The sequence below is a fragment of the Coturnix japonica genome, chromosome 5 (genome assembly GCF_054131305.1).
Source record: "Coturnix japonica strain WE chromosome 5, WE-NBRP24, whole genome shotgun sequence".
In the NCBI taxonomy this organism is placed as follows: Eukaryota; Metazoa; Chordata; class Aves; order Galliformes; family Phasianidae; genus Coturnix; species Coturnix japonica.
The window spans coordinates 24,832,036-24,853,047 of NC_140667.1; the positions used below are offsets into that span (position 1 = coordinate 24,832,036).

Below are 21,012 nucleotides of genomic sequence, written 5' to 3' on the forward strand. Positions count from 1 at the left end.
CTCCCCGCTTGACCCGCGCGAGGCGCCGTAGCTCGAACGGGACCGCGGGCGGGCGGCCCGGGGGCGGCGGGATGCGGGTGGCGGCGCGGCCGTTGGGGGCGGCTGCTGGGCGGCGCGGGCGGGCGGACGCTCGGCCCGGAACGGCCGCGGTGCCGGGAGGGCGATCCCCCGCTTCTGGCCGAGGCCGGCGAGCGCGGAGCCGCCCCCTTCGCCGCCGCCGCTGAGGGAGCGGCCCCCGCCTCCGCCCCGCCCGCGGGGGCGGCTCGCACGGCGGCCCCTCCTCGGGGAGGCCGGCTGCATGGGCGAGCGCTGCGGGACGCCGAGGTCGCCGGCCTCGCCGCTGCCGGGCGCCAGGTAGGCGAAGCTGCGGGAGCGGAGCGGGGCTCGGGGTCGCGGTGGTGGGAGGCTCCGCCGTCCCTCAGCTCGCTCCTTCTCCGTCGTCCCCCCGCCCCCATTTCGCACGGAAGCCGGGAGGGTGATTTGCCGCAGGCTTTGCCCCGGTGTCTCCGGCCGGCTCCGGGGGTGTGTGGCGGGGAGGGATTTGGCTGGAGCTCAGCATCAGTTCCTCGAGCCCCTCGATGAGCGGAGCAGCGGGGATGGGGGCTGTCACGTACCTTTATTACCGGGTATCGCCCGTTCCCTGTGCACACCTAAAGCGGAGCTCAATTTGTGGGAGTTAAAAAGTCCCTCACGTTTATTCTCTGCGCTTAATAACCGAGTGCGGCATTGTGCTGCTGGGCTGCAGAGCCCGAGGTGGGGCCAACGTGTCTCGAGCGAAAGCAAGGGGCTGATGGACAGACCTCATAGCGACTGATAGCGGAGCGCTACCAGAGGGTAGCCGTCTGCTGGTTCGAATTGGTTTAAATCTGCTAATTGATGGTAAAGGAAAGATAATCTTTTGTGAAAGCCTCTGAGAGGGAATAATTCTGCAGCCACCCTCGTTATTAGATCTTTAATTTGGCATTTCTTGCAAATAATGAAGCTTAAAAAATCTTGCAGATATCTTACTGACCCTCGAGTGCATCTTTCAGTTTAGGTTACTGCTGATTTGATCCTCTGGAATCTGCAGAAGGAAGGTCAGCCAGCCACTGTGAATAGCCGAGTAACAGGAGTGGAGCTGTGGAGCAGGATTGCCGAGAAATGTGTGAACACGCATAAGCACAGCTGAGCTGTCGAGTATTTCTGCCTCAGACCTGGGCTTGTTCCCCAGGCACGGTTTGCGTGGGGTGTAAGTGTCTCCTGATACCTGGAGATGATGTCGGTTGAAGGGTCTACAATAACAAGTCGGATCAAAAACCTCCTTCGCTCCCCCTCCATTAAGCTGAGAAGAAGCAAGCCTGGGAGCAAGCGTGAAGATATAGGCAATAAGGTGAGTGCTGCTTGGTGATACCAGCTTGCTTTAACTTTGTTGCCTGCAGTCCCATCTGTACTGAAAATACCTCTGTGGGAGACCTGGGGCGACCAGAGTATCTGATACATGCCTTTTAGTTGGGAGCTTTGGGCAGGGTCTATTCATGCTGGATGTGACTGGAAGTACCCAGTCTGAAGTCATGGTGTATTGGAAAGCATTTAGGTTTTTCCACATTCTAGCATATGGAGTTGTTATGGATGACTGGCAGGAGGAATGTAGTGCTGTCCCTTCCTCCATGTTCCCAACTGCAATCTGGTGTTACAGGCAACTAACAAGAAACAGAGACCTGTTTTTCCATGTAAGCAATGTCTCTTTGCTCCACAAAGGTGTGTTCTTTGAGCACCTGGGGAAGGGTGGGATGCTCTGAAAGATGAGATTTGTGTCTCTGAAGTGACTGTTCAGATGGGGGTTTGCATTCTGCCATCCTGAATGTGCTTTCTTCCATCTTCTTTCTCTGCCTTGATTCAGACTAAGCTCTCCCTTCTCTAGGGGGCACTTAGTTTGAGGTGTAGTTGATCCTGTATAAAAAAATTGTGGCTCCTCTTGGTGTTGCAGAGGATTCCTGACAGACAGTCACTGTTGTCATGAGGAGAGGAGGATGACTTCTCTCCAGCTGTGGGTAGAAGAGGAGCTGGGTGGCATTTCCTTATGCTGACAGCAGGCACATCTGAGTCAGGGCACCTGGTTTTGTCCCTGCCACTGATTCATTTGTAACCCCGGGCAAATCACCCAGTGCTTGCATTGCTCTGTCTCCATAAATAGAAAGATTAATCCCTCCCCAGTAATAAATAAGAAATGCTTATAATACGTGAATGCAAAGTGCATTCGTTTGTCTCAGAACAGTAGTGCTTGGGACGTTAGCCGCTGGAGTAAGGGATGTATGTAAAACTGCAGGGGAAAGAGAAAACTCTGTTTAAAGGGCCTGTCCCAGCACGAAACCCTGCTCTTGATGCTCTGCTTCTGATTGGAAGTTCCTGGAGATGGCTCTTTTTTACTGAGGCGCACCATGACGTCCTCTCTTGCCACAAAAGAGCTGTCTAGAGGAGAGTCCTTGGTGCTTGTGCCTGGCCTCAGTGTGTGCATGTGCATGCATGCACTGCAAGTAATGCAGCCTGGGTGCTGCCAGTGAAACCTGCTTTTTGCCTGTTGCTGAAGAGCAGGTAGTTGACCTGTACTGTAGGAACAGCCCAAAGCCTCCATACTACCATGTACAGGGGCTCTGGGCTCCAGCTCTGTGTAAGGAGCCGAGTTCAGCCCGCTCAGTTTCAGAACTGGGGCTGCTGCTATAAATCTCAGGCCTTCTCTGGTACCTGATTGTTTTTGTTGTTGTTGCTCTGCCTTGCACATATGTTTTGGAAGAGCTCCACTGTATCAGTTCTGCAGTCAGGGCTGTCTTGACTCCCTGAGGATGTGATGGATAAATTCCACACTATGAAATTAGGGTTTAAGGGCTGGGTTTTGTGTCTTAGTAGTGTGAGCAGTTAATCAGGGAGTTGGCCGGTAAAAGCAATTCCTCTTGATGAGGTGTTAGGTGCTGGTGTTGGTTTCCCAACACAGTCTGCTCTGAATTTCTCTCAATGACTTTGTCTGCCTTCTTCAAAGGGGCAAGACAAACAAGAGTGGGCCCTTTAGCAAAGGTCCAGCAGAGGCGCTTCCTTTGCCTATTTGAAATCTATGACTGTCCCTCTGCCAAGCATGTGCTCCTCTGCCTTCCAAGGTGAGCAGCAGTTCTCCTTCTCTGAAACAGCAGTAGAAGATCCTGTTGGTCTGCAGTTTGGAACAAATCCTTGCGACTGAAATTTGAGCTTTGCACACATTGCTCCTGAGGGATCTTTGCTGACCTGCAGGAAGAGCTTCCCCTGCTGTTGTTTCTTGGGCTCTCTGACTTGCTCTGTGAGGTGTGTGTCACGTGAATGAGGTGAACATGGCAGTATGAAAAAGCCCATGAAATATGCAGCTTTGGTTGGTCATCTCTGCTTAATGCTCCTTTAGTTACATGGGGTGGAGCAGGGCTGTTGCCTTAGATTAATGCATGAAAGGTGGTATTTTGTAGGTAGGGATGTAGGCGAAGAGCCAACTTTCTTTACCTCTGTGCTTCTTTTGAGTCTCGCAAGCTCTTTTTTGCAACCAGCCACTCACTTGAAATTGGATAAACATCCCCACTGGCACTGCCTCGACTTCTGTGAGCTGTAATTGTTTTTTTTCTTTTTTTTTTTTTTTTTGCTTTCTTTTTCTTTTCTTATTCCTCAATTTGTGGTAAGTGTCCCTGCTCTTTCCTAAATAACCCCTGGGCTGTGTGAGTGCTGTCAGGCTGTCTCTGTGGTTAGGGATGAACCCCTTGGGCAGTTGGTCCTGCTGAAGAGAAGCTCTGTGGAATGTGGCTCCTTTCAGCCAAGCAGTTGTGTACTGCTGGGCTGGATGGGGCAGGCTGTGGGAGCCTGGCTCTGCAAGGATCTGTTTGTTCATTGCTCTGGATGGGGGAGTGTGGGTAAGTACAGATATTTTGCATGAGGGCCGCTCAGGACATGCAGTGTGTTACTTGGGAACTATGCAAGAGAGAACTTGTTTTGTGACTTTTATTAGGACTTTTTCCTTGACTGTAATTAATGCATGGTTCTTCCATACTCCCCAGAGGAGATCTCTACAGAAGTGAAACTAAGGAACTTGCACATAATCATGGATGTTTTAAAAATATAAGAAATAAGGGAAAGAAACAGGAGCTCCCTAAGTAAAGCTTGTTGACAGACTGGATCCAGTGGCTGGTTTTCTTGTGGCTTTTTGAAAACAACTTCTGTTTTGTTGGAATTTCAATTTCTGTTGCCATGTGACCAGCTCTGCGTTTAAACTTTTCTTTGTGACTTTGGATGTGTTAATCCCTCCTTCCTGTTCTCTTTAGAACTCCTTTTTTATGTTGAACCAATATATGGTCAGAGTATGGTGACTTACCTCTAGGCCTGCTGTGGTTGGGACTGCAGCATATTAGTATGCAATGTAGAAGTTTTAAAACTGCCTCACAGAAGTTGGTTGGCTTGTGTTCCATTTCTAGAGGATGATTAGCCCTACCAGAAACCCAGCTACACATCTGGTCATCATGCCTGTGATTCCAGTAGAGAGAGTTAAAAGCCGGGAACTGAGTGCCTTTGCTTGTGCTGCATGGGAGGCAGTGGCAGGACAGTAAGGAAACGGCAGATGTGAGCTACCTCCTGTTGCTAAAATGCCCTGGTTGCTGTGAGCACCCTGCAACTTGGCAACAGAAATCTCTGCTTACTGAAGTAGTGTAGTGGAGCAGGTGTAGTTCCTGCAGGGAACATTCATATTGATAAGCTCTGCTTGCATCTTTGTTTTATTAATGTGTGTGCAGGGGGGGGGGGTCCTAAAACCAGATCATGAGTGTCAGTGTGAAAACAGATTGTTACAAAATCTGCTTACGGATTTCTCCTTAAGAGTAGGCCAGAGAGTCAAAGAGACGTGCTTCAACTTTGCAGCTTCTATCTTTGATCTCACCTGCTTTCTTCTAAGCTAGAAATATTTCAAGTTGTAAGTTTAGAGTAATGCTTTGAATGAAACCTGAAATTTCCCAGCAGGAGGTTTCCAGCACAGGGACTGTTGTATGGTGGTTTCCCCTTCATCAGATGTCATGTGAACATGTGCATGTGGAAGATATGGTCCTGCTGCGTGTTGTTGGGTTGGACTGGGTGGCTGCAAAACCTTTTTGAGAGCTTTTAGTCTGAAAATCAGCCCTGTGCTACTCCTAGTGGGATGGGGCTTCCTGTCCTCTTCTGAGGAGATGTCTGTTCCTATCGCCAGCCTGTGGTTTTCCATTGGCTTGTTGGCACCTCTGTGTCTTACCTGTGAGTGGAGTGGGCATAGGCGCAGGTTTATGAGGAAATCAGTTCTGTGGCAGCTTGGCAGCCCATTCTCAATGTAGTTCTTCTCCAGCTCCTTAGTTCCCCTGAGAAGCTTCAGGATTTGGCTGGGACCACAAGCCATCCTGGACACAGGGAATAGAGCAATACTTCTGGCCTGCCTCCTGTAGTTTCCTGCCTTCAGTGCCCAGTCCTTTTTATATGAAAACATTACAGCTTTAAAGATGAATCAGTTCAGGCTGCTACTACTGGTCTTAACTGGATCAGCTGAGAGTTGCTGAGCCTGAACTGGAACAGAACCAAAGCACACATAAGTTTGAATCAGTGGTGTGTATCCTTCAAAAATCATTGCCTCTTATTAAACCGTTGAAGGTGCCGCTGAGGCTTGTTGCAGGGTATGGTTCTTTGTAAGTTTCCATGAACAACATGGTCGCACCTCAGCAAAACCTGCTGGATTCCTCACGGGCAGTGTTTTCCAGCTTTGGGACCGGTAGAGCCAATGGCACAGTGGAGGGGATGTTTCTAGCCTAGATCTGGCCTGCTCTGCTTCAATATCTGTGAGTGTTGCTTGACCCCAGCTGATAACTGGGGATCTCTGCACAGCAGCTCGGCCTAAACACACTCAATTGCTTCAACAGCTTAGGGGCTGCCATCCGGAGATAGAAGGGATTTTGTGTCTGTCTCTAGTCAGGCTTATAACAGTGCCGCTTAAAGCAGAAGACAAAGGCTGATCCATGGCCAGACCTGTTCTTCACTGTCTGTGGATGGTGTCAGTGGAACAATCGAGAGTGTTGGAGCTCAAGGGCTAAATCCTTTCCTACTGAACTACTCTGTCCCTTCTGTTTCATCTTCAAGTACATGGTGCTCAAGATGACCTTGTGTTTGTTAAAATTACATGCACAGGTTTTCCAGGCTACGTTTGTTTGCATTACACCCTGTCTTGAGATTACAGGGACAGTAGGCTCAGTCTTCTGGTCTGAATTGGAGCCTACAGTGAGTTTTGAATGTGGTTTATAGCCATGAGGCCTGTCAAAGCCAAAGGTTTTCTGCTGTTGGACAGCAGCATCAGTTGCCTCTTGTTCTGTGGATAGAGTGTATAGCAGTTCACTGTGTTTGGCTTTGTATCCTGCAATTGTATCCAAGAACCACTGTGGTCCTTCCTGCCAAACCTAAGACAGGATTGCTGGGAAGATCCCACCTGTCTGTCCACCTCTCCATAACATGCTGTCTTTACCATGAAGAGTAGCGGAAAGACCCACACAGAGGGGTGGGAGCAATGATTTGGCAACAGGTGAGTTGTAGCTAGCGTAAGTAACACAAGTCAGGTATCTTGCTGAGTGGGTTTGCCTGGTTATTGCATCCCCTGGGTGGTCATGTGCTGCTTGCCTGGGTGGCCTCTCAAAGCTGCTGAGGTCTTGAATTGCACGTTGTTCATCTCCCTCAGATGAGCTGGGTATTCTGAGAAGGCACGTGGGACTTAGAAATCTAACCTGGCTGCAGAGACCCATAAGCAGGTTTTATTCTGTCCCTGCTGTGCTGGATAAGCCGTGCACATACAGACTGACAACCCCCTTTTGCTTGAGGGCCATTTTTCTACAGCGGGCTGATGCATGTGTTTTGCCAAAGACCTGGCCAGAACAGTAGGAAGGTAGAACCCAGGGCTGGTCAGTGGTGCTGCAGGTGGTGTATTTGCTGCTTGCTGGTCAGAGCAGTTCTTCACTGCAGCATGCTGGGGGCTGTGAAGAAAATCATCCATGGACACAGTGGGAAAAGACTTCTTCCATGGTGCACCGTCTGTTTTGCTATCTGTGCTTGCAGAGTATGCATCTGTGGTGTATCACCTGGTCGGTTACAAAAGCAGTCGAACTGATGGTTGGGAGTCAGGCCAGGCAGGACCACTGTTTGTTTTTGTGGCATAAAGGGTCTGCAGACACCTGGGAAATGTCACACACTAATGAGATAAAATGTATATTTATTACTTTTGTTTGGTGTAAAGCAGGGCCTCACCTCCATTTCCAGCTGAGGCACGGGGGCACTCAGCATATCATTGGCTTGACAGAGCTTGCTTCTGTTCGTCATGGGGAGAAGCTGCTTGGTGAGCCTTGGAACAGATTTCTCTCCAAGACTGAAAGCAAATACCATGCTAGCTAGCCCTTGGCTTGTTTTAGAGTAGTCTCTTGTTTTAGTGTTCAGGGCAGGGAGTGGCACTTACATGGCTCTCAAACGGTACTTAGCAGAACGGGCCCTGATATTAGTGCTGAGTGATCTGAGCTAAGGTCTGAATAATACACTAGTGCCAAGCCCAGTCTCAGACACTTGAGGCCTCTTCTGTCTGCTGTACCTCTCCCCACACAGCTGATGCTTCTGAGGGCTCCTTGCAGGTTCAGCAGGGTTGTGGTGTGGTGTGCTCTGCTCTGGATTCCAGCTCCACATGTGGGCTGCTCCATTCGCCTGAAACCCTACAACTCTGCTGAGGCTGTGCCCACTAAAGAGTGGCTCCTGCAGTTTAGAAAACCTCCCAGTGTTTTCTTTCCTTTCATGGCACTGGTTAGTCTTGCCCTGTGCATGTCCGTGTGTTGTGCTTAACAAATACAGCTGAGGCCTGTGGCTGTTGTGACCAGAGGTGGATCTGTGCCATGTGAGCAGTCTTCAAAAATGTTAGTCCAAAGGTGAGTCACTGTGTTTGAATGACCATAGGCTACTCAAGCATCCCATCTTTACTTTGCTTCAGTGAGCACTAAACAGATGCGATGAAGTCGACTCGGCCCAAAGCAGTTTTAGGCTTTAAAAAGATAAAATGCCCCCCATTTTATTTTTTTTGGGGGGGAGGAAGGAATGCTTTTTCTCTACAGCCACAGCTCCTAACTCCCACAGGAAGTCTGAAGCAGAACCAGACGTTGAATCTTGATCCTCTGAAGCCAAATTTTAGCCTTAGCTACGAACCCCTGCCTTTTGGAGATTACCAGGGATGTTTCTCACTTCTCCCGCTGGAGGCCTGTATGTTCATTGAGGATTATTTGCTTAAAAGTCCCCAAACGTTGCTGTTGGAAATGCTGATTTGGTTCTGTTGTCATTAATGATTTCAGTAGCTCTAGCAATGATTCCTTTCCAGCAAGGCACAAGCAGATGAAGAACCGTATGAATTAGAGCTGTGGAAACCCAAGTAAGCCTTGTAATTTTGCTAACATCCCAGGAGACCAGGACTGTTGTTAGTTACTGTGGAGAAACTCAGACTGAAAATAGTGCTATAGAAAAGTCGATGAACTGCTGGTGTATTTAGTGTTTCCAGGCCAGCGGCAATAAAAGCCAGTCCCGCTTGCTCTGCAAAATACACTGTTAAGATTCACAATTGTTCAAGACGAGTGAGATGAGTTAATAACTACTATGAAATTTCATACCTGATGGAATTTGTAGAGTGCCATTCCTTCATTACAGGCGCTACTCTTACAGCGATGGTCCTTTAATTTGTGCCCCTCCCAAGCACTTTGCATAGTTAGGCTGAAGTGTCCCCCATCATGGATCCAGAGAGACTCATTTCCCCACAAGAAAGCAGCTTATTGTGGGTTGCATTTGCAACAGAGAGTCACGGCATTAAGAAATGCCTTGAGAGCAGACAGATGGAGTTTGTGAAAGACAGAGAATGACTTGATGGCACTGCCAGTGGACTCAATGCTACAGGTTAGTAAAGCTCTGCTTCTGCTTCCTCCTCCAAGCAGGCAGAGTGAAACACAATTCTACCTGCTCAGAAACCCTGCTCTGCTGCCTGGTGGGCACAGCGCAGGGAGCTGGTGGGTGAAGTGCATTGAAGTGCTGGCAAAGTCTCCTGTGCTCCAGCGTTACCCTTTGAGCTCTCCTGCATGCTTTGAAATCTGGTGCTTACTTTTGAGTAGCACAGAAGGGTCCATGTGCCTTTGAAGGCCTGTTTGTACTAGAGGTGCTTTGATTTGAAGAAAAACAAACAAAAAACCCCGTTGCTCAGCCCATGACTTTGTTCCAAAGGACCTTGAGTTCCTTGGATGGCTCGTAATGCAATCTAGGTGCAGAGCTTGCAGGCTGTCCCTCAAAGAAGTGGGCGATACCGTCCAAGGGGCCGCCTTCTGCCAGTTGAGTTGCATCAGTGTTGGTGTTTTTGCTGCAAGGCTGGGCTAAGAGTGACGTTTTTCATGCTGCTACACAATATTTCCACGCTGCTGAAAAGCTTTGGGGCAGCTCAGCCTTGGAGCAGAGCTGTGCAGTTCTGTGATGCAGCTCGTGGTTTTGAGCTCTGTGCTCGACAATTCGGGCTGCCTCTGTGTGGTTTTTCTCTCAATGTAAAACAGACAGGATACTTATCCACTTACTGCAAAGTGTCTCATCGCCCAGGGCTTTATGACAGCTGTGTAAACAACCTGTATTTGACTCTTCTCCCAGTTTTGCACTAGATACGGTGATTCCAAGCGCGGTTTTGCGCCTCCCGGAGGTGCCCGGGACGTCGCACCTGCCGCAGTGTCCGGCACGGAGCTCCGGTCCCGCATCATTCCGCTACGAGGAGGTTGCTGCAGAGCGGCCGGGGGCGGAGCCTGCAGCCCCCCGCTGCAGTGGAGACGTAGCCGGCCAATGCACGAAGGAGGGCGTAAAAATCGCTCCATGGCTCCGCCCTCCCACGCGGGTTTTGACGCTCCACGTGCTGCGGATGTGGGGCTTGCGTGGGGAACGTGTGGTATGTGCGTGCCCGCGGGGAGCTCCAGGTAGTTGGAACTCGGGGCTGGGAAAAAGCAGCAGGCACAGCCACCAGTCCGGGCAAATCCTCCAGAGTGTGCTGAGGGTCCCTGTCAACAGGCAACGATGCTGGATGGCAGCAGCTCTGGTGTCCTAGTTTTCAAGCTAATCAGCAGGGCTGGAGGAGAGCACCACTTTGCGCTGGGTAATAACACTGTCCTCACTGTCAGGTGATGTTGAGTGAGGCGTAGTGGGCAGCTTCCAGCTCTGCAACTGAATCGCTTTTGTTGCTTTGGAAAAACTTACATCTGTTGTGAAACAAAAGGGTTTTACAGAGCACCCAAAACCTGAGGAGCTCCTGAGGTAACCAGGGATGGCGAAATGCTGTTGAATGAGAGTCCTGGGAAGAGTACTTGTTGCAAGAAGGCATGTAATTTTGCTGCCAGTACTTTACAGAGGTTTAAAACAATTGGGAATAGTCATCAGCTACTGCCTGGAGGTTTGTTGGCAAGCAAGGCAAACTCTCTTGGTGTTTTTCTCTGGTGCTTGGGGCCTGCGGTACAGGGAGGAGCTGCCGTCCCGCCCTACCCACAGCCCTTGGAGATGACAAGAGTGTGCCGGTGAAGTCAGGACTTGGTGCAGGCAGGAGCTGGGGGTCTGCCCTGGGTAGTGGGGAAGGGAGCTGGGGGTCTGCAGCTTGACTGGGGAGTTGTTGGAACTGGGATGCTCTGCTTGGAAGTGATGGCAGAGCTGCAGCTCATCAGTGATCAGCATAAGCTGCTGAAGTGGTTCGGGCAGTACGAAGGGCTTAGAAGCAAAATCCGTTATAAAATGTCAAAGCGGGTGTTTTCCCTTGCAGGGGAGGGGTGTTGCTTAAGGGAAGTGAAGGAATTGCTGCCTGTAACATGTGGCCATCCCTCTGGCAGAGGGATTTACTTCCAGGCCTGCCTGGGTTCTGACCCAAGTCCTGCCCTCCTGCTATCTAGGGTGGTTTAATTTGGATGCCTTTCCTTGTATCCCCAGAAAGGAAAGTACTATAAACAACTGCCAAGCAGGATTTTGTGTTGTAGAGGATATTTAAATACTGGGGCCTGGCTGGGTGACAGTATGAGTATGTTTCTATTTTTCTGAGTGTGTGTGTGTGTGTGTTTAATAGGAGGAGCGTCCTCTCTTCTGTTTGAGTGTATGCTTCTTAATGTGCCTATTAGTACAGTAACTTCCCCCCTCGCTCTATGGAGAGACACTGGTTTTGTGTTACAGCTGTAATATGCATAAAGTCTTGCACAACTCTGTGTAATGTTTTTACAGTGATGATGACCTTGAAGGTTTAAAAAAAACCAAAAAGCATGTGCTTAATTGTGTGTGAGGCAGTGTGAGTGGTTCCACTTCACCCAATGGATGAGGAGATAAGTACCTCTGTGGCTGACGGCAAGATCAGTGTCCATGTATGATGATCCATCTCAAGCACACGAGATGTTTGCATGCCTTATATGTATATTATGTGGTCGTCTTTATGCAGTTGTTTTCGCCATCTCAGCAGCGCTTTGTCTGCTAATCCCTATTTCTTGGTCGTGTTGCTAACAAGTTCTGTGGAGTCTGGAACAGAGAGACTTTTGTTGAATCTCATCCACTGAGTGAGCAGTCAACCAGAGAAATTCTGCACTGTTCCTTTTTCCCTTTGTACCCTTATCGTTGTCCCCACAATGTGGAAATAGTTTTCTCATTTCTCCCCAGTCAGAGGCTCCTAGATGGAGCCTCCTGTGATCCAAGTGAAATGCTGGCTTAATGTGCTCAGGAAGGCTCTTCCTTGAAGTTATGTGTGGGATTATGGAAAAATAGGGCTGGGTTGTTGTTAGCCCAGGGCAAAGTAGTTGTGGTCCTATCTCTGCTCAGCCTGAGAGGTTGGTCCCTGATTTTTCTACATTGCATAAATAAGAGTGCTTTCCTCCTCTTTAGAGTTCAGTCACATTGGATTCAGACCTAAGGAGAAAGTGTTTTGTTGTTTTTTGGTGGGATCAGCATCCTGTGTGTTTGTACCAGGCACCTCCTTCACCTACATGGAGCTGGATCCACGGCTCCTGCACCCTGCCCTTGTTTCAGGCCCCGAGTTTGTGGTGTTTGGGCTCAAGTCAGACTTGTTAATACATGGTAGCACTGCAAGCATATGCAGTACAAGCAGGGTTTACAAATAGCACTGTACGAAGCTGACTATTGTCCAGACCATAAGTTCATAAGATTACTTTGAAATGCAAGAGGATCTTGGCAGATGCTCTGTGTATTGCATGTCTGCCCTTACGCTGTCACACGCCCTGGTCACTCCTGCGTGGTCTCTTGGCAGTCAGATGCTATATCTTGATATGATGGGAGCTGGCTATTAACTTACAGCTATAAATCTGTTGGGACCACAGTGGAAGTCTGTCAGTGCTGTGCAGGTGGCGAGTGGCTCAATTAGCTTCTTGCTGGATAATATATATATTTTTTAATTTTATGTTCCTGGCACAGCTTGTGTTTCTGCTGTGGTAGAGCCTGTTTGGCCACAGTGGAACAGCTAAGTTGACAGTGTTTATGGGACATTCTTTCCAATTGCTGTGGTCTAAACACATGTACACCAGCATTGAGTTACTTCTGCCTGGAAATAAGCCATAGAGCTATATATAAATTATATTGGAACTGCTGCAGTAATGTTGGTGTAAATATAAGAAAGGGGTAGCACCAGGGTTTCCCTTCCATAGAGCTGGCTCAGGAGGAATTTGCTGTGCTCCATAATGAGTTGAAAAGATGGGGGAAGGTGGCAGAAAGCAGTAACACAGTGTTGTATGGCCAGGTTTCAGAGGAGAGCACAAAACACAAAGTACTTGTATGTGAAACACTGGGTTCTTCCGTGGTGATTGCTCAGTTCTTTTCTCTTGTGGTGGAACACCTGTCAGAAATCCTGTGGAGTTCAATCTGTAGTGACCTAAGCCACAAGTTTGTTCTGTGACTCCAAAACAACTGTTCCGTTTTCTTTAACTCCTTCTGGCTGGTATTTTCCTGCTCTCGTTACTAGGGAAGTCTGGGCACTTGTTTGCCATGGTCATCATGTTGTGATGGTGTTTTGAAATGAAGTTGATGTGTGGCTGGGATTCTCAGGTGCATGGGGGTGTTGCTGTCAGCTTCTGAATCTTGTGAAGTATCCCTGCTTGGCACTTTCCTTAGGTCCTTCTGCAGCTTCTAAGTACCTGGCTGGTTCTTTGTATAAAACTGACTAGTAGAAGTCTCTGCTTGGTCAGCATGGGCTGATATCTGTGGTGTTTTCTGTTAGTAATAGATTTTTATCTCGCCCAAAAGAAATGTAGGAAGTGACCACTGTAGAAATAGCAAAATGTGCTGATTATGTGGTTTTAGTCTTTGCTCGTGGCTGGTGTTATTTCCATCTTAGAACTATAAGTGCTTGTTTGTCTTGGATAACTTGTAAACAGGTCCTTCCAGAATCAAAGAATGGCTATTAGGTTGGAATGGACCTTAAAGACCCTCCAGTTCCAACCCACTGCTGTGGTCAGCACTGTTACCCACCAGCTCAGGCTGCCCAGGGTGCCATCCAACCTGGCTTTGAACACATTCACAGCATTCTGGGCATCTGTGGCATGTATTTCTGAACTACATGTGTCACTCAGGTACTTCGTGCAAGGACAGATGCTGCTAATTGTTTCTGAGTAAGTGAATGCATCTGAAACTTCTGACTGGAAAGATGAGAATTGAGAGTAATGACTTTTTGCTAAGTGTGAAGGTCCATGGTCTTTTTTTCTTTCTTCATGTTCTGCTTTTGGCAGCAGATAATTTTGCTAAGAGTTAAACACACAAAGCCAGAAGTGCTTTGTGAAGTGTTGAAGAAAGAGCAGTTGGTTGTGTGCCTGGATCCATGGCTTTCTGAATTTCTTGACAAGGGCTGTAAAGAGATGGTGGTATTTTTCATGTTCTGTTTTCTCTAAGTGTGGCAGGAGCTGTAGGTGGCAACACAAACAAAGAGGGTTTTAAGCCTGTGAATAAAATTGCTTCCTCTGAGTGTGCTTTTACTTCCTCAGTTCTCACGTTTGACAATTCTACTGGTTACCCATGCTCCTGAATCTCAAGTACAGAAGAAAGGGGACCTGCTTTGCCAGTGTTATGTCTTGTGTTTCCAGGTTTTCTGCACCGAGATAGCAGCCTGTGCCCTTTTTGTTGTTACCTCTTACTCCTCAAACAAGTGAGCTTGTGTTGGACTGCTGTGCCTCTCATTTACAGGCTTTGTTTCATTCAGAAAGGAAACTGAAGAAGCTCTTGGGGAAAATCACAGGCAGAAGTGATTGAAAGGCGAGGAATGTAGAGAAAGTGAAGCGTTCTGAATAAATGATTTAATGCATTTCTCGGAATGCTTAGTAGCTATCTTGGTAACTTATTTGTCTCTGTGCAGTTTTTTGTCTAGTGATGTTTTCCTCTGTAGTTGTGGCAGGAGAGACAATGGGGTGATGCTTATTGCTGCTGAATTGCACAGGGAGTTATTCAGATCTTTAGGGTGTTGGGTCTAGTCCATGAAATCGGCAACAAATTCTTATTTTTTTGGGAAAGGCTAAGCCACATTCTGCATCTGAGGTAGGTGTACGCAGAGTGAGGATTGTCTCTCTTGTAGCAGCAGTGTGCATCCTTTCAACAGAAAACTGGCCCTGTGGTGGTGCTCTGAGGAGGGAAATGGATATGCTGGGAGCCTGGAGTTCCATTAGTGCAGTGTTCCTCCACAGCTGTGCCTGAGCAGCTTCTTGGAGTGGTTATAAATTGGGCTTGTAAATTGTCTTTCTAATGCCGAACCAAGCGGTCCAAATAGTGAAACAAAGTTCTTGCTGTATCTCCTGCTCATTTTTACATCATTACCCTTAGTTAATCTTGGGACCTTTTCGGTTCCCTTGACTTCACTGTTGGGGCAGGGACACCTCAGCAGGGCACTTAATAGGAGCACATAAGGGTTGTTGAGGAAAAAGTAGAAATCGGTGCTTGAACAGTTTTTCTGCTGTTTGTTTTCTCAGTTTTTGGCCCTTCTTCATTTGGATTCCTCCTCCTGGAGGACATTGTCTCCTTTCTGGCCAACAGGAGAAATCTCTTGGGTGCTTGGTAGGCGTGTTGGTTGGCAGATGTGAAGTGCTGCTTAATTCTAGTGTGCATAAACGGCTGTTGATGATAAAGGCTCTCTGTAAGAAGCTTATTTCTCAGGGCAGAGGGCAGGGAATGGATGAAGGGATTGCAGAGAGCCAGGCAGCGAGTGGTAGCTCGGGGTAGGGAGGGAGCTGGTGGCTGCTTCTTTTTATCCTGATTGGTGTGGGAGAAAAATGCTTTCTCATATTCCTTTGATTCATTTTTAAGCATTCTTTTACATTCTTGTCCCTAGCCTCAAGCAGGAGTGAGGTACAGTAATAGTGCAGCATGGTCTGAGCTGCTGGAATCTGGGAGGGAGTTGAGGTTATTCCCAGCTCTGTCTCTTGTTTGTTACACAATGATTATCAAGACATTTCTCCTTGGTGTGTGTTTTTTCTTTTTCATCCAATCCTCTTATATCTGGTTATAGATTGCAAGCTGTGTGAGAGCACATATTGCTGTGAACACAGAAGACCTTCCTGTTCATTGTGACTTCTCACAAGTAATGTGAAACAAACAATAAATAATCCAAAATGCATTTAGGGAGAGATTGAATGCTAATCTCTTTACGACCTGCTTCTTTCCATGTGAGTGTTGTCTGTATGATAAATGCTGTGTACTCCTGTTGTATTTATTTTCCAGCCTTAGCATCTTTTAAATTGCTGATGTGAGAGTTTTCCTTTTTCTTTTTTTTAAAATGTAATTTGCTTACACCAAAACCATTTTCTAGTCTCCTGAGGATGTAAGAATTTACTTTCCCCTGTAAAGTCACAGCAGTCTTGGGGCAACGCGTGTGTGGGAGGACAAAGTGCCCAGCCCTGCACAAGTTCTGGTGCTGAGGAAAGAACTGCCAGGTGCTGCAAGGTGAGCCCTGACCTCCTGTGGAGGGCAGGGATATCTGCTCTCCGTAAGGTATTGGAGCATAGAAAGCTCATGCTCTTGTCTACAGGGAATCTCTTTAACTCTTTCCCAGAGACTTAGTTATGCTGCTTAGAGCTATCTCCTTCTCTGAAAGACCTGAAAGTTGCCCTTGTGCCAGTGAGGGCTGGGTATAGACAAGATATTAAATAATGGCTCAAAAATGGAAGTTGGTGACTTGTTAGGTGGAGCTGCTGTGTAAATCAGTGATGAAGGATAAAAATGAATTGATTTGGCATGGCATGTTATGAGTGAATGAAGAAATCACAAATGAATTATGAGTGTCACCTCAGACAAGTTGATTAAGATGTTTTCCTTCACCCTGTATAGCTCTGTCTTGCATGTTCCTACTCCTGTAGGAACCAGCTCTGCCACCAAGTCCCTCCCCACATCCTTACAGACTTGGACAAACAGTACACTGATGCTTTTAAACCAAAAATAAATGCCAGCGAGAAGAAACAGAGGAAACCAGGGATAGAAATCTCAGTGTGGTGCTTTACTGAAGTAGTTTTCCTATTCTGGTTTCCCTCAGCAGGGTTAACTGTGGAGAGGGCTCTTGGAGCCCTCCCTTTCAGTGTGTCTGCCCCGTGTCCATGTTTAGTTTGAATGTATGTGTTGTTTATAGAGTTCAGCACGGAGTGATTTAGGACTGAGCTCCTCACCACGGCGATATCAGTGTTGGAAACACTGTGTTACGACCCATGTGTTTAACTTCCCTGGAGTCGGGAGCTATGCAAAGCTGCCACAGTTCCCTTGGAGCTGGTGCCTGTCCTGCAGTGAAGCTGTGGACTTTTAACTCCTGGCTGTTTGTGTTTAGGAGCAGTCCAGCTCAGGTCTGGGGCTCTGGGGAGGGACTATAGCAGAGCCGTGGTGGCAGAACTCCTGCCAGCCCTTGCCTGAATCCCTGGTTGGCTGTTTTCCTTTCCCTTGTCTCACCTCTTATAAGTGCTAAACCCTGTGCGAAATGGAGGGGAAAAGGACTACTAAGAGAGCCTTTCCCATCTGAGAAGTGATGATTAACGGTGATAAACAGTGCCCCTTTCACTTGGAGAGCTGTTTGCTCCTGCTTGACTTCAAACCCTTATATGAGTAACTGAAATGCTGCCTGAGAAAGCTGTAGTAATTTATTTTTATTTTTTATTTTTTATTTTTTTTCACATTTTCCTCTTACTGAAGCACTTTCTTTGCCTATATTCAGGCTTTGTGTTGGGTTTGGAGAAGGCTAACATATAACACTGTCACAAAGTCATCCTCATTCCTTTGATCTCCACTCTTGGGACAGATTCATGGGGGGCCATTGCAAGTCTTTGCCTGTACTTAATCCTCTTACAGTTATTTCTCCCTGCTAGGGAAGGTGGACTGGTTCCTTTTTCTACAGTGAAGAATCACTGGATAAATTGTCTAAGTGGGAGGTATAAGTCCCCCCCCCTACATAAAGTCTGGTATGTCACCTGCTCTCTTTGCTGTATGAAAATTTAATGCACGTTTACAAATTGGAAAAATCTGTTTCTTGTGAAGACCCTGCACGAGTCCAAGTCCTGAGAATTCAGAGTATGGCTTCTTTGCAGGCTGCCCACACAGGGTGCGTTTCTGTTTCCCAGAGGGTTTGTCTGCATATTGGAGAAGGTCAGATTGACTCCACATGTATACACTTAGTCTGAAATAAGTCAGGATTGACTCTTGATGTGCCAGCAAACCTGCTGTCTGTTTTTTGTTTTTTTTTTTTTCCTATTTAAAAATAAGCATTAATCACACTATCTTCTCTTGTGTCAACAAAAAATTCCTCACACAGAAATCAAAATAGTATAATCATAACGTTGACAAAGGTGGACAATTTGCGCACACATTCCACCCCTTATCTCTGAAGCCTGGGTATTCTGAAGCTTTTGTGTAATGCCATGGATGTTTGAGTTGGGCAGCTTTTATGGTTAAGATGATGGCTGAATGGGAGAAGATGCTGCTTTGCTATGCCTGTACCCAGGGTTGGCTATGCTACATGGGTCTTTCCACACCCTGCAATATTTTTGGCAGAAATTGGACCTTGGTGTGGGCATGGCAGTGGAAAGAAACAAAATAATTAAGGATAACTTCACGGAGAGTGGTGAGGCACTGGAACATACTGCCCAGAGAGGCTGTGGGTACTGTTTTCCTGGAGGTGTTCAAGACCAGGTGGGATGGGACACTGGGCAGCCTGGTCTAGTATTAGATATGGAGGTTGGTGGCCCTGCCTGCAGCAGGGAGTTGGATCCTGATGATCCTTGGGGTCCCTTCCAACCCAAACCATTCTATGATTCTATGATAACTAGGTCACACTGTAGAAACTGGTAGTAAATCAACTGCCTGTGTATCCTCTTTTGCAGGCTGTAGGGACATTTGCACGTGAGCTCTTTTGCTATGGCTACTGCTAGAAGTGCTTTTAATAGTGTTTCTCACACTTCCCCAGGGCCATGCATTGACATTTATGGCCTCCCTGGGCCTGCCTTATTCCAGGTGCATGAAGAAGAAGGCAGAGTGCAGATTCAGCACGTAGCCACTGACAGCTGGGGCTGACGGGTCAGGAATGCAGTCTTGACAGCTGGAATTGGACTGAAAGCAGCCAGCACGGAGGGGAGGCCAAGAGGGGAGAGCAGGCAAGAGAGGGGGTGCGGCGAGATGGACACACATATGCACGCACACTGTGTTCAGGCACGTGTAAGGAGACAGCCTGCAGGGACCCTGTGTTGCTCACGTTCCCTTTTTTCTACCTCTGTCCATGTTTTGTTCCCTGTTCTCTCATCTGCCTGGATAATTTTTAATAAATATACATTCACAACTATTGTAGTGACACCAGGCAGGGCCATTAGAACTGAGGTTTGGCATTTCCATGTGAAACCCACCCACTCCACTTTTATGCAGGCTCACAAATGTAATATTTCATGTAATTCAATATTCAAACCCTTTGGGAAGGTCAGTTTGTACCAACTAATCCTTAGGCTAAGGTGTGTTGTTTGTGATTTATGTTGTGGAAAATCATTCCCTGTTGTTTAAATGACTACTTGGGATATCAAAATTATTTAAAAATGGCTACTGCTTGTTGAAGATAATGATATTCTGGTCATATATATATATATTTAAATAAATTAAAATGTGCAGTTTTATACAGTGGCCAGATGTTGGTCTGAATCCTCTACTTCATTAATGTTGCTCCAAAATGAACATAATCTGGAAGCACCTTGGAATGTTGCATCAGGTTTGTGCTGTGTGAATTGCATCTGATGGTATTGGGATGGTTCCTGGAGGCCACTGGTATAAGCCTGCAGCTGTAACCGTACGCAAAGCTTGTGGGACTTACTGCAGGAGACATGTAGACTGCTCTTTTATGATAGAGGCGTCTTGAACTGGTCTTGGGTTGGAGCTTTTGCAGGTGGAATATTATAAATCTCCAGGCTTGTTAAGGCAGCATCTAGTGCTAGCAATGAGTACTGAGGAACAGGAGGTTCAGGCTGGAGAGGATATAATTTATTTATTTATTTAATAAAAAAAGAATATGTGCATATTGAGACAAATAAGGGAAGGTCTTGGGTACATGAGGGTCATTAACCAACAGTGGAGCTGGGCATTTTTATTGTTTGCCTGCTTTAGTAAGACAACCCCTACAGTTAATTCCATCCCCCCCTTCTCAACCCTCTCTGTGCCAGATGAAACCCAAAAACTCCAGCTCCCAAAAAACAAACAGACAGAGGAACCTGGGCCCAAGCCAGACCTTTGCGTGTCAAGCTCAAATACAAAATGAATATTTCACAGCTGTGTTATAAAGCCCTGAAATATGAAGGCTTTACGGTGGAAATGCTGACAGCCCCTTAAGTAGAACAGTATACTGTAATTAGTGTTCTGTGTTTAATGTGTCAGATGAAACACAGCAGAGCTAAATGTAAAACTTCAAGCCTTTGTTTTTGTACAGCAGTAACAAGAGATCAGACAGTGTGTTCAGACAGCAGATTAGAGCCCACAACTTGTGTGCTGGTCCCTGGAAGTTAAATGTGCTTATTTCCTTTTTTTGCAGTGGGGCTCAGGGGCTGCAGGAGAGATGTATGAACAGGGCCAGCTGTGAGATTTGGCATTCTGTATCACATTTCACTTATGTAAGAAATAGATAGCTATTTCTTAGATGCTGACAATGTACAGCTACAATGTGTTTTCATCTATCATATTCTGGAGTGAACAGATAGAACTTTGCTGTGTTGCATGGAAAATACATTGTCCCATGTGCAGCACTGCTAGAAAAAAAATTTGGGAACGCTATATGAGGAGTTGGATGTGAGAGCCACCACACTGTTGTGAAACATAGGTCTGATGTCGGAGTTCTCTGTGTCAGTGTATTGCCATAGCTGAAGAATAATGGGGTTTCAAATCTGACTATGAAAATATTTTTTCTGAAGTAAAAGAGCAGGTAGTTACGTAGCTGCTCCTCAAGCAAGGTGGTAAGTGATTACTTGATGGCCACTGTATTGTGCTAGGGAATGCTTTCTAAAGCATTCCACATAGTTTGTATCTCAGGGATTTCTGTGTGCAGCGCTTCCTCAGAAACCCATATATTTGCAAGTACATTATTAATAGACCCGTGCTCAGTTGGGAGAGGAATGAGGGCAGGCACACTGTGCAGTGGATGAGAGATGAACTCTGATGGATGTTGTCTTTTCATGCTGAGATAGTGCTGTTAGTTAATTAAGTGGATTCAAAGTTAACTGTGTTACATGCAGGCCCACGGGAGGGCTTTTAAAATAGATCCTGTGTGCGTGTGGACATTTATTGAAGTAGCCATTCTGGAGTGTAATGGAATAATTGCACTGCAGGAACTCCCTTTGAGGAGGCTCTTGTTCATGAATAATTGCTCACAGAGGCATGGGTGGAAAAGGTGGAGTTGAAACAAGACCATTGATTGAAGAATAGGGTTTGTCTTTCTGTAGGAGAGCAAAGAGAATGGAGGTTATATTTCCA

The 21,012-nt window shown here is 47.0% G+C and overlaps 1 protein-coding gene across 9 annotated transcripts in view; it reads left to right on the plus strand.

Annotated features, from left to right (window-relative positions):
• Window position 1: 1 nt before the first annotated feature.
• The window catches only part of MAPKBP1 (mitogen-activated protein kinase binding protein 1), an 89,686-nt gene continuing 68,675 nt past the window's right edge, over window positions 2-21,012 (plus strand). For 6 of the 9 annotated variants that reach the window (XM_015864358.2, XM_015864361.2, XM_085550302.1 and 3 more), the window contains exons 1-2: window positions 3-354; window positions 1,032-1,369. In XM_015864358.2, coding sequence (XP_015719844.2) covers window positions 1,253-1,369 — 117 coding nt within the window. In that variant the 5' untranslated portion in view covers window positions 3-354; window positions 1,032-1,252. Of the gene's footprint in view, window positions 355-1,031; window positions 1,370-21,012 lie in introns of all 9 variants that reach the window. The other 3 variants (XM_085550301.1, XM_085550303.1, XM_085550307.1) reach the window with 1 other exon arrangement.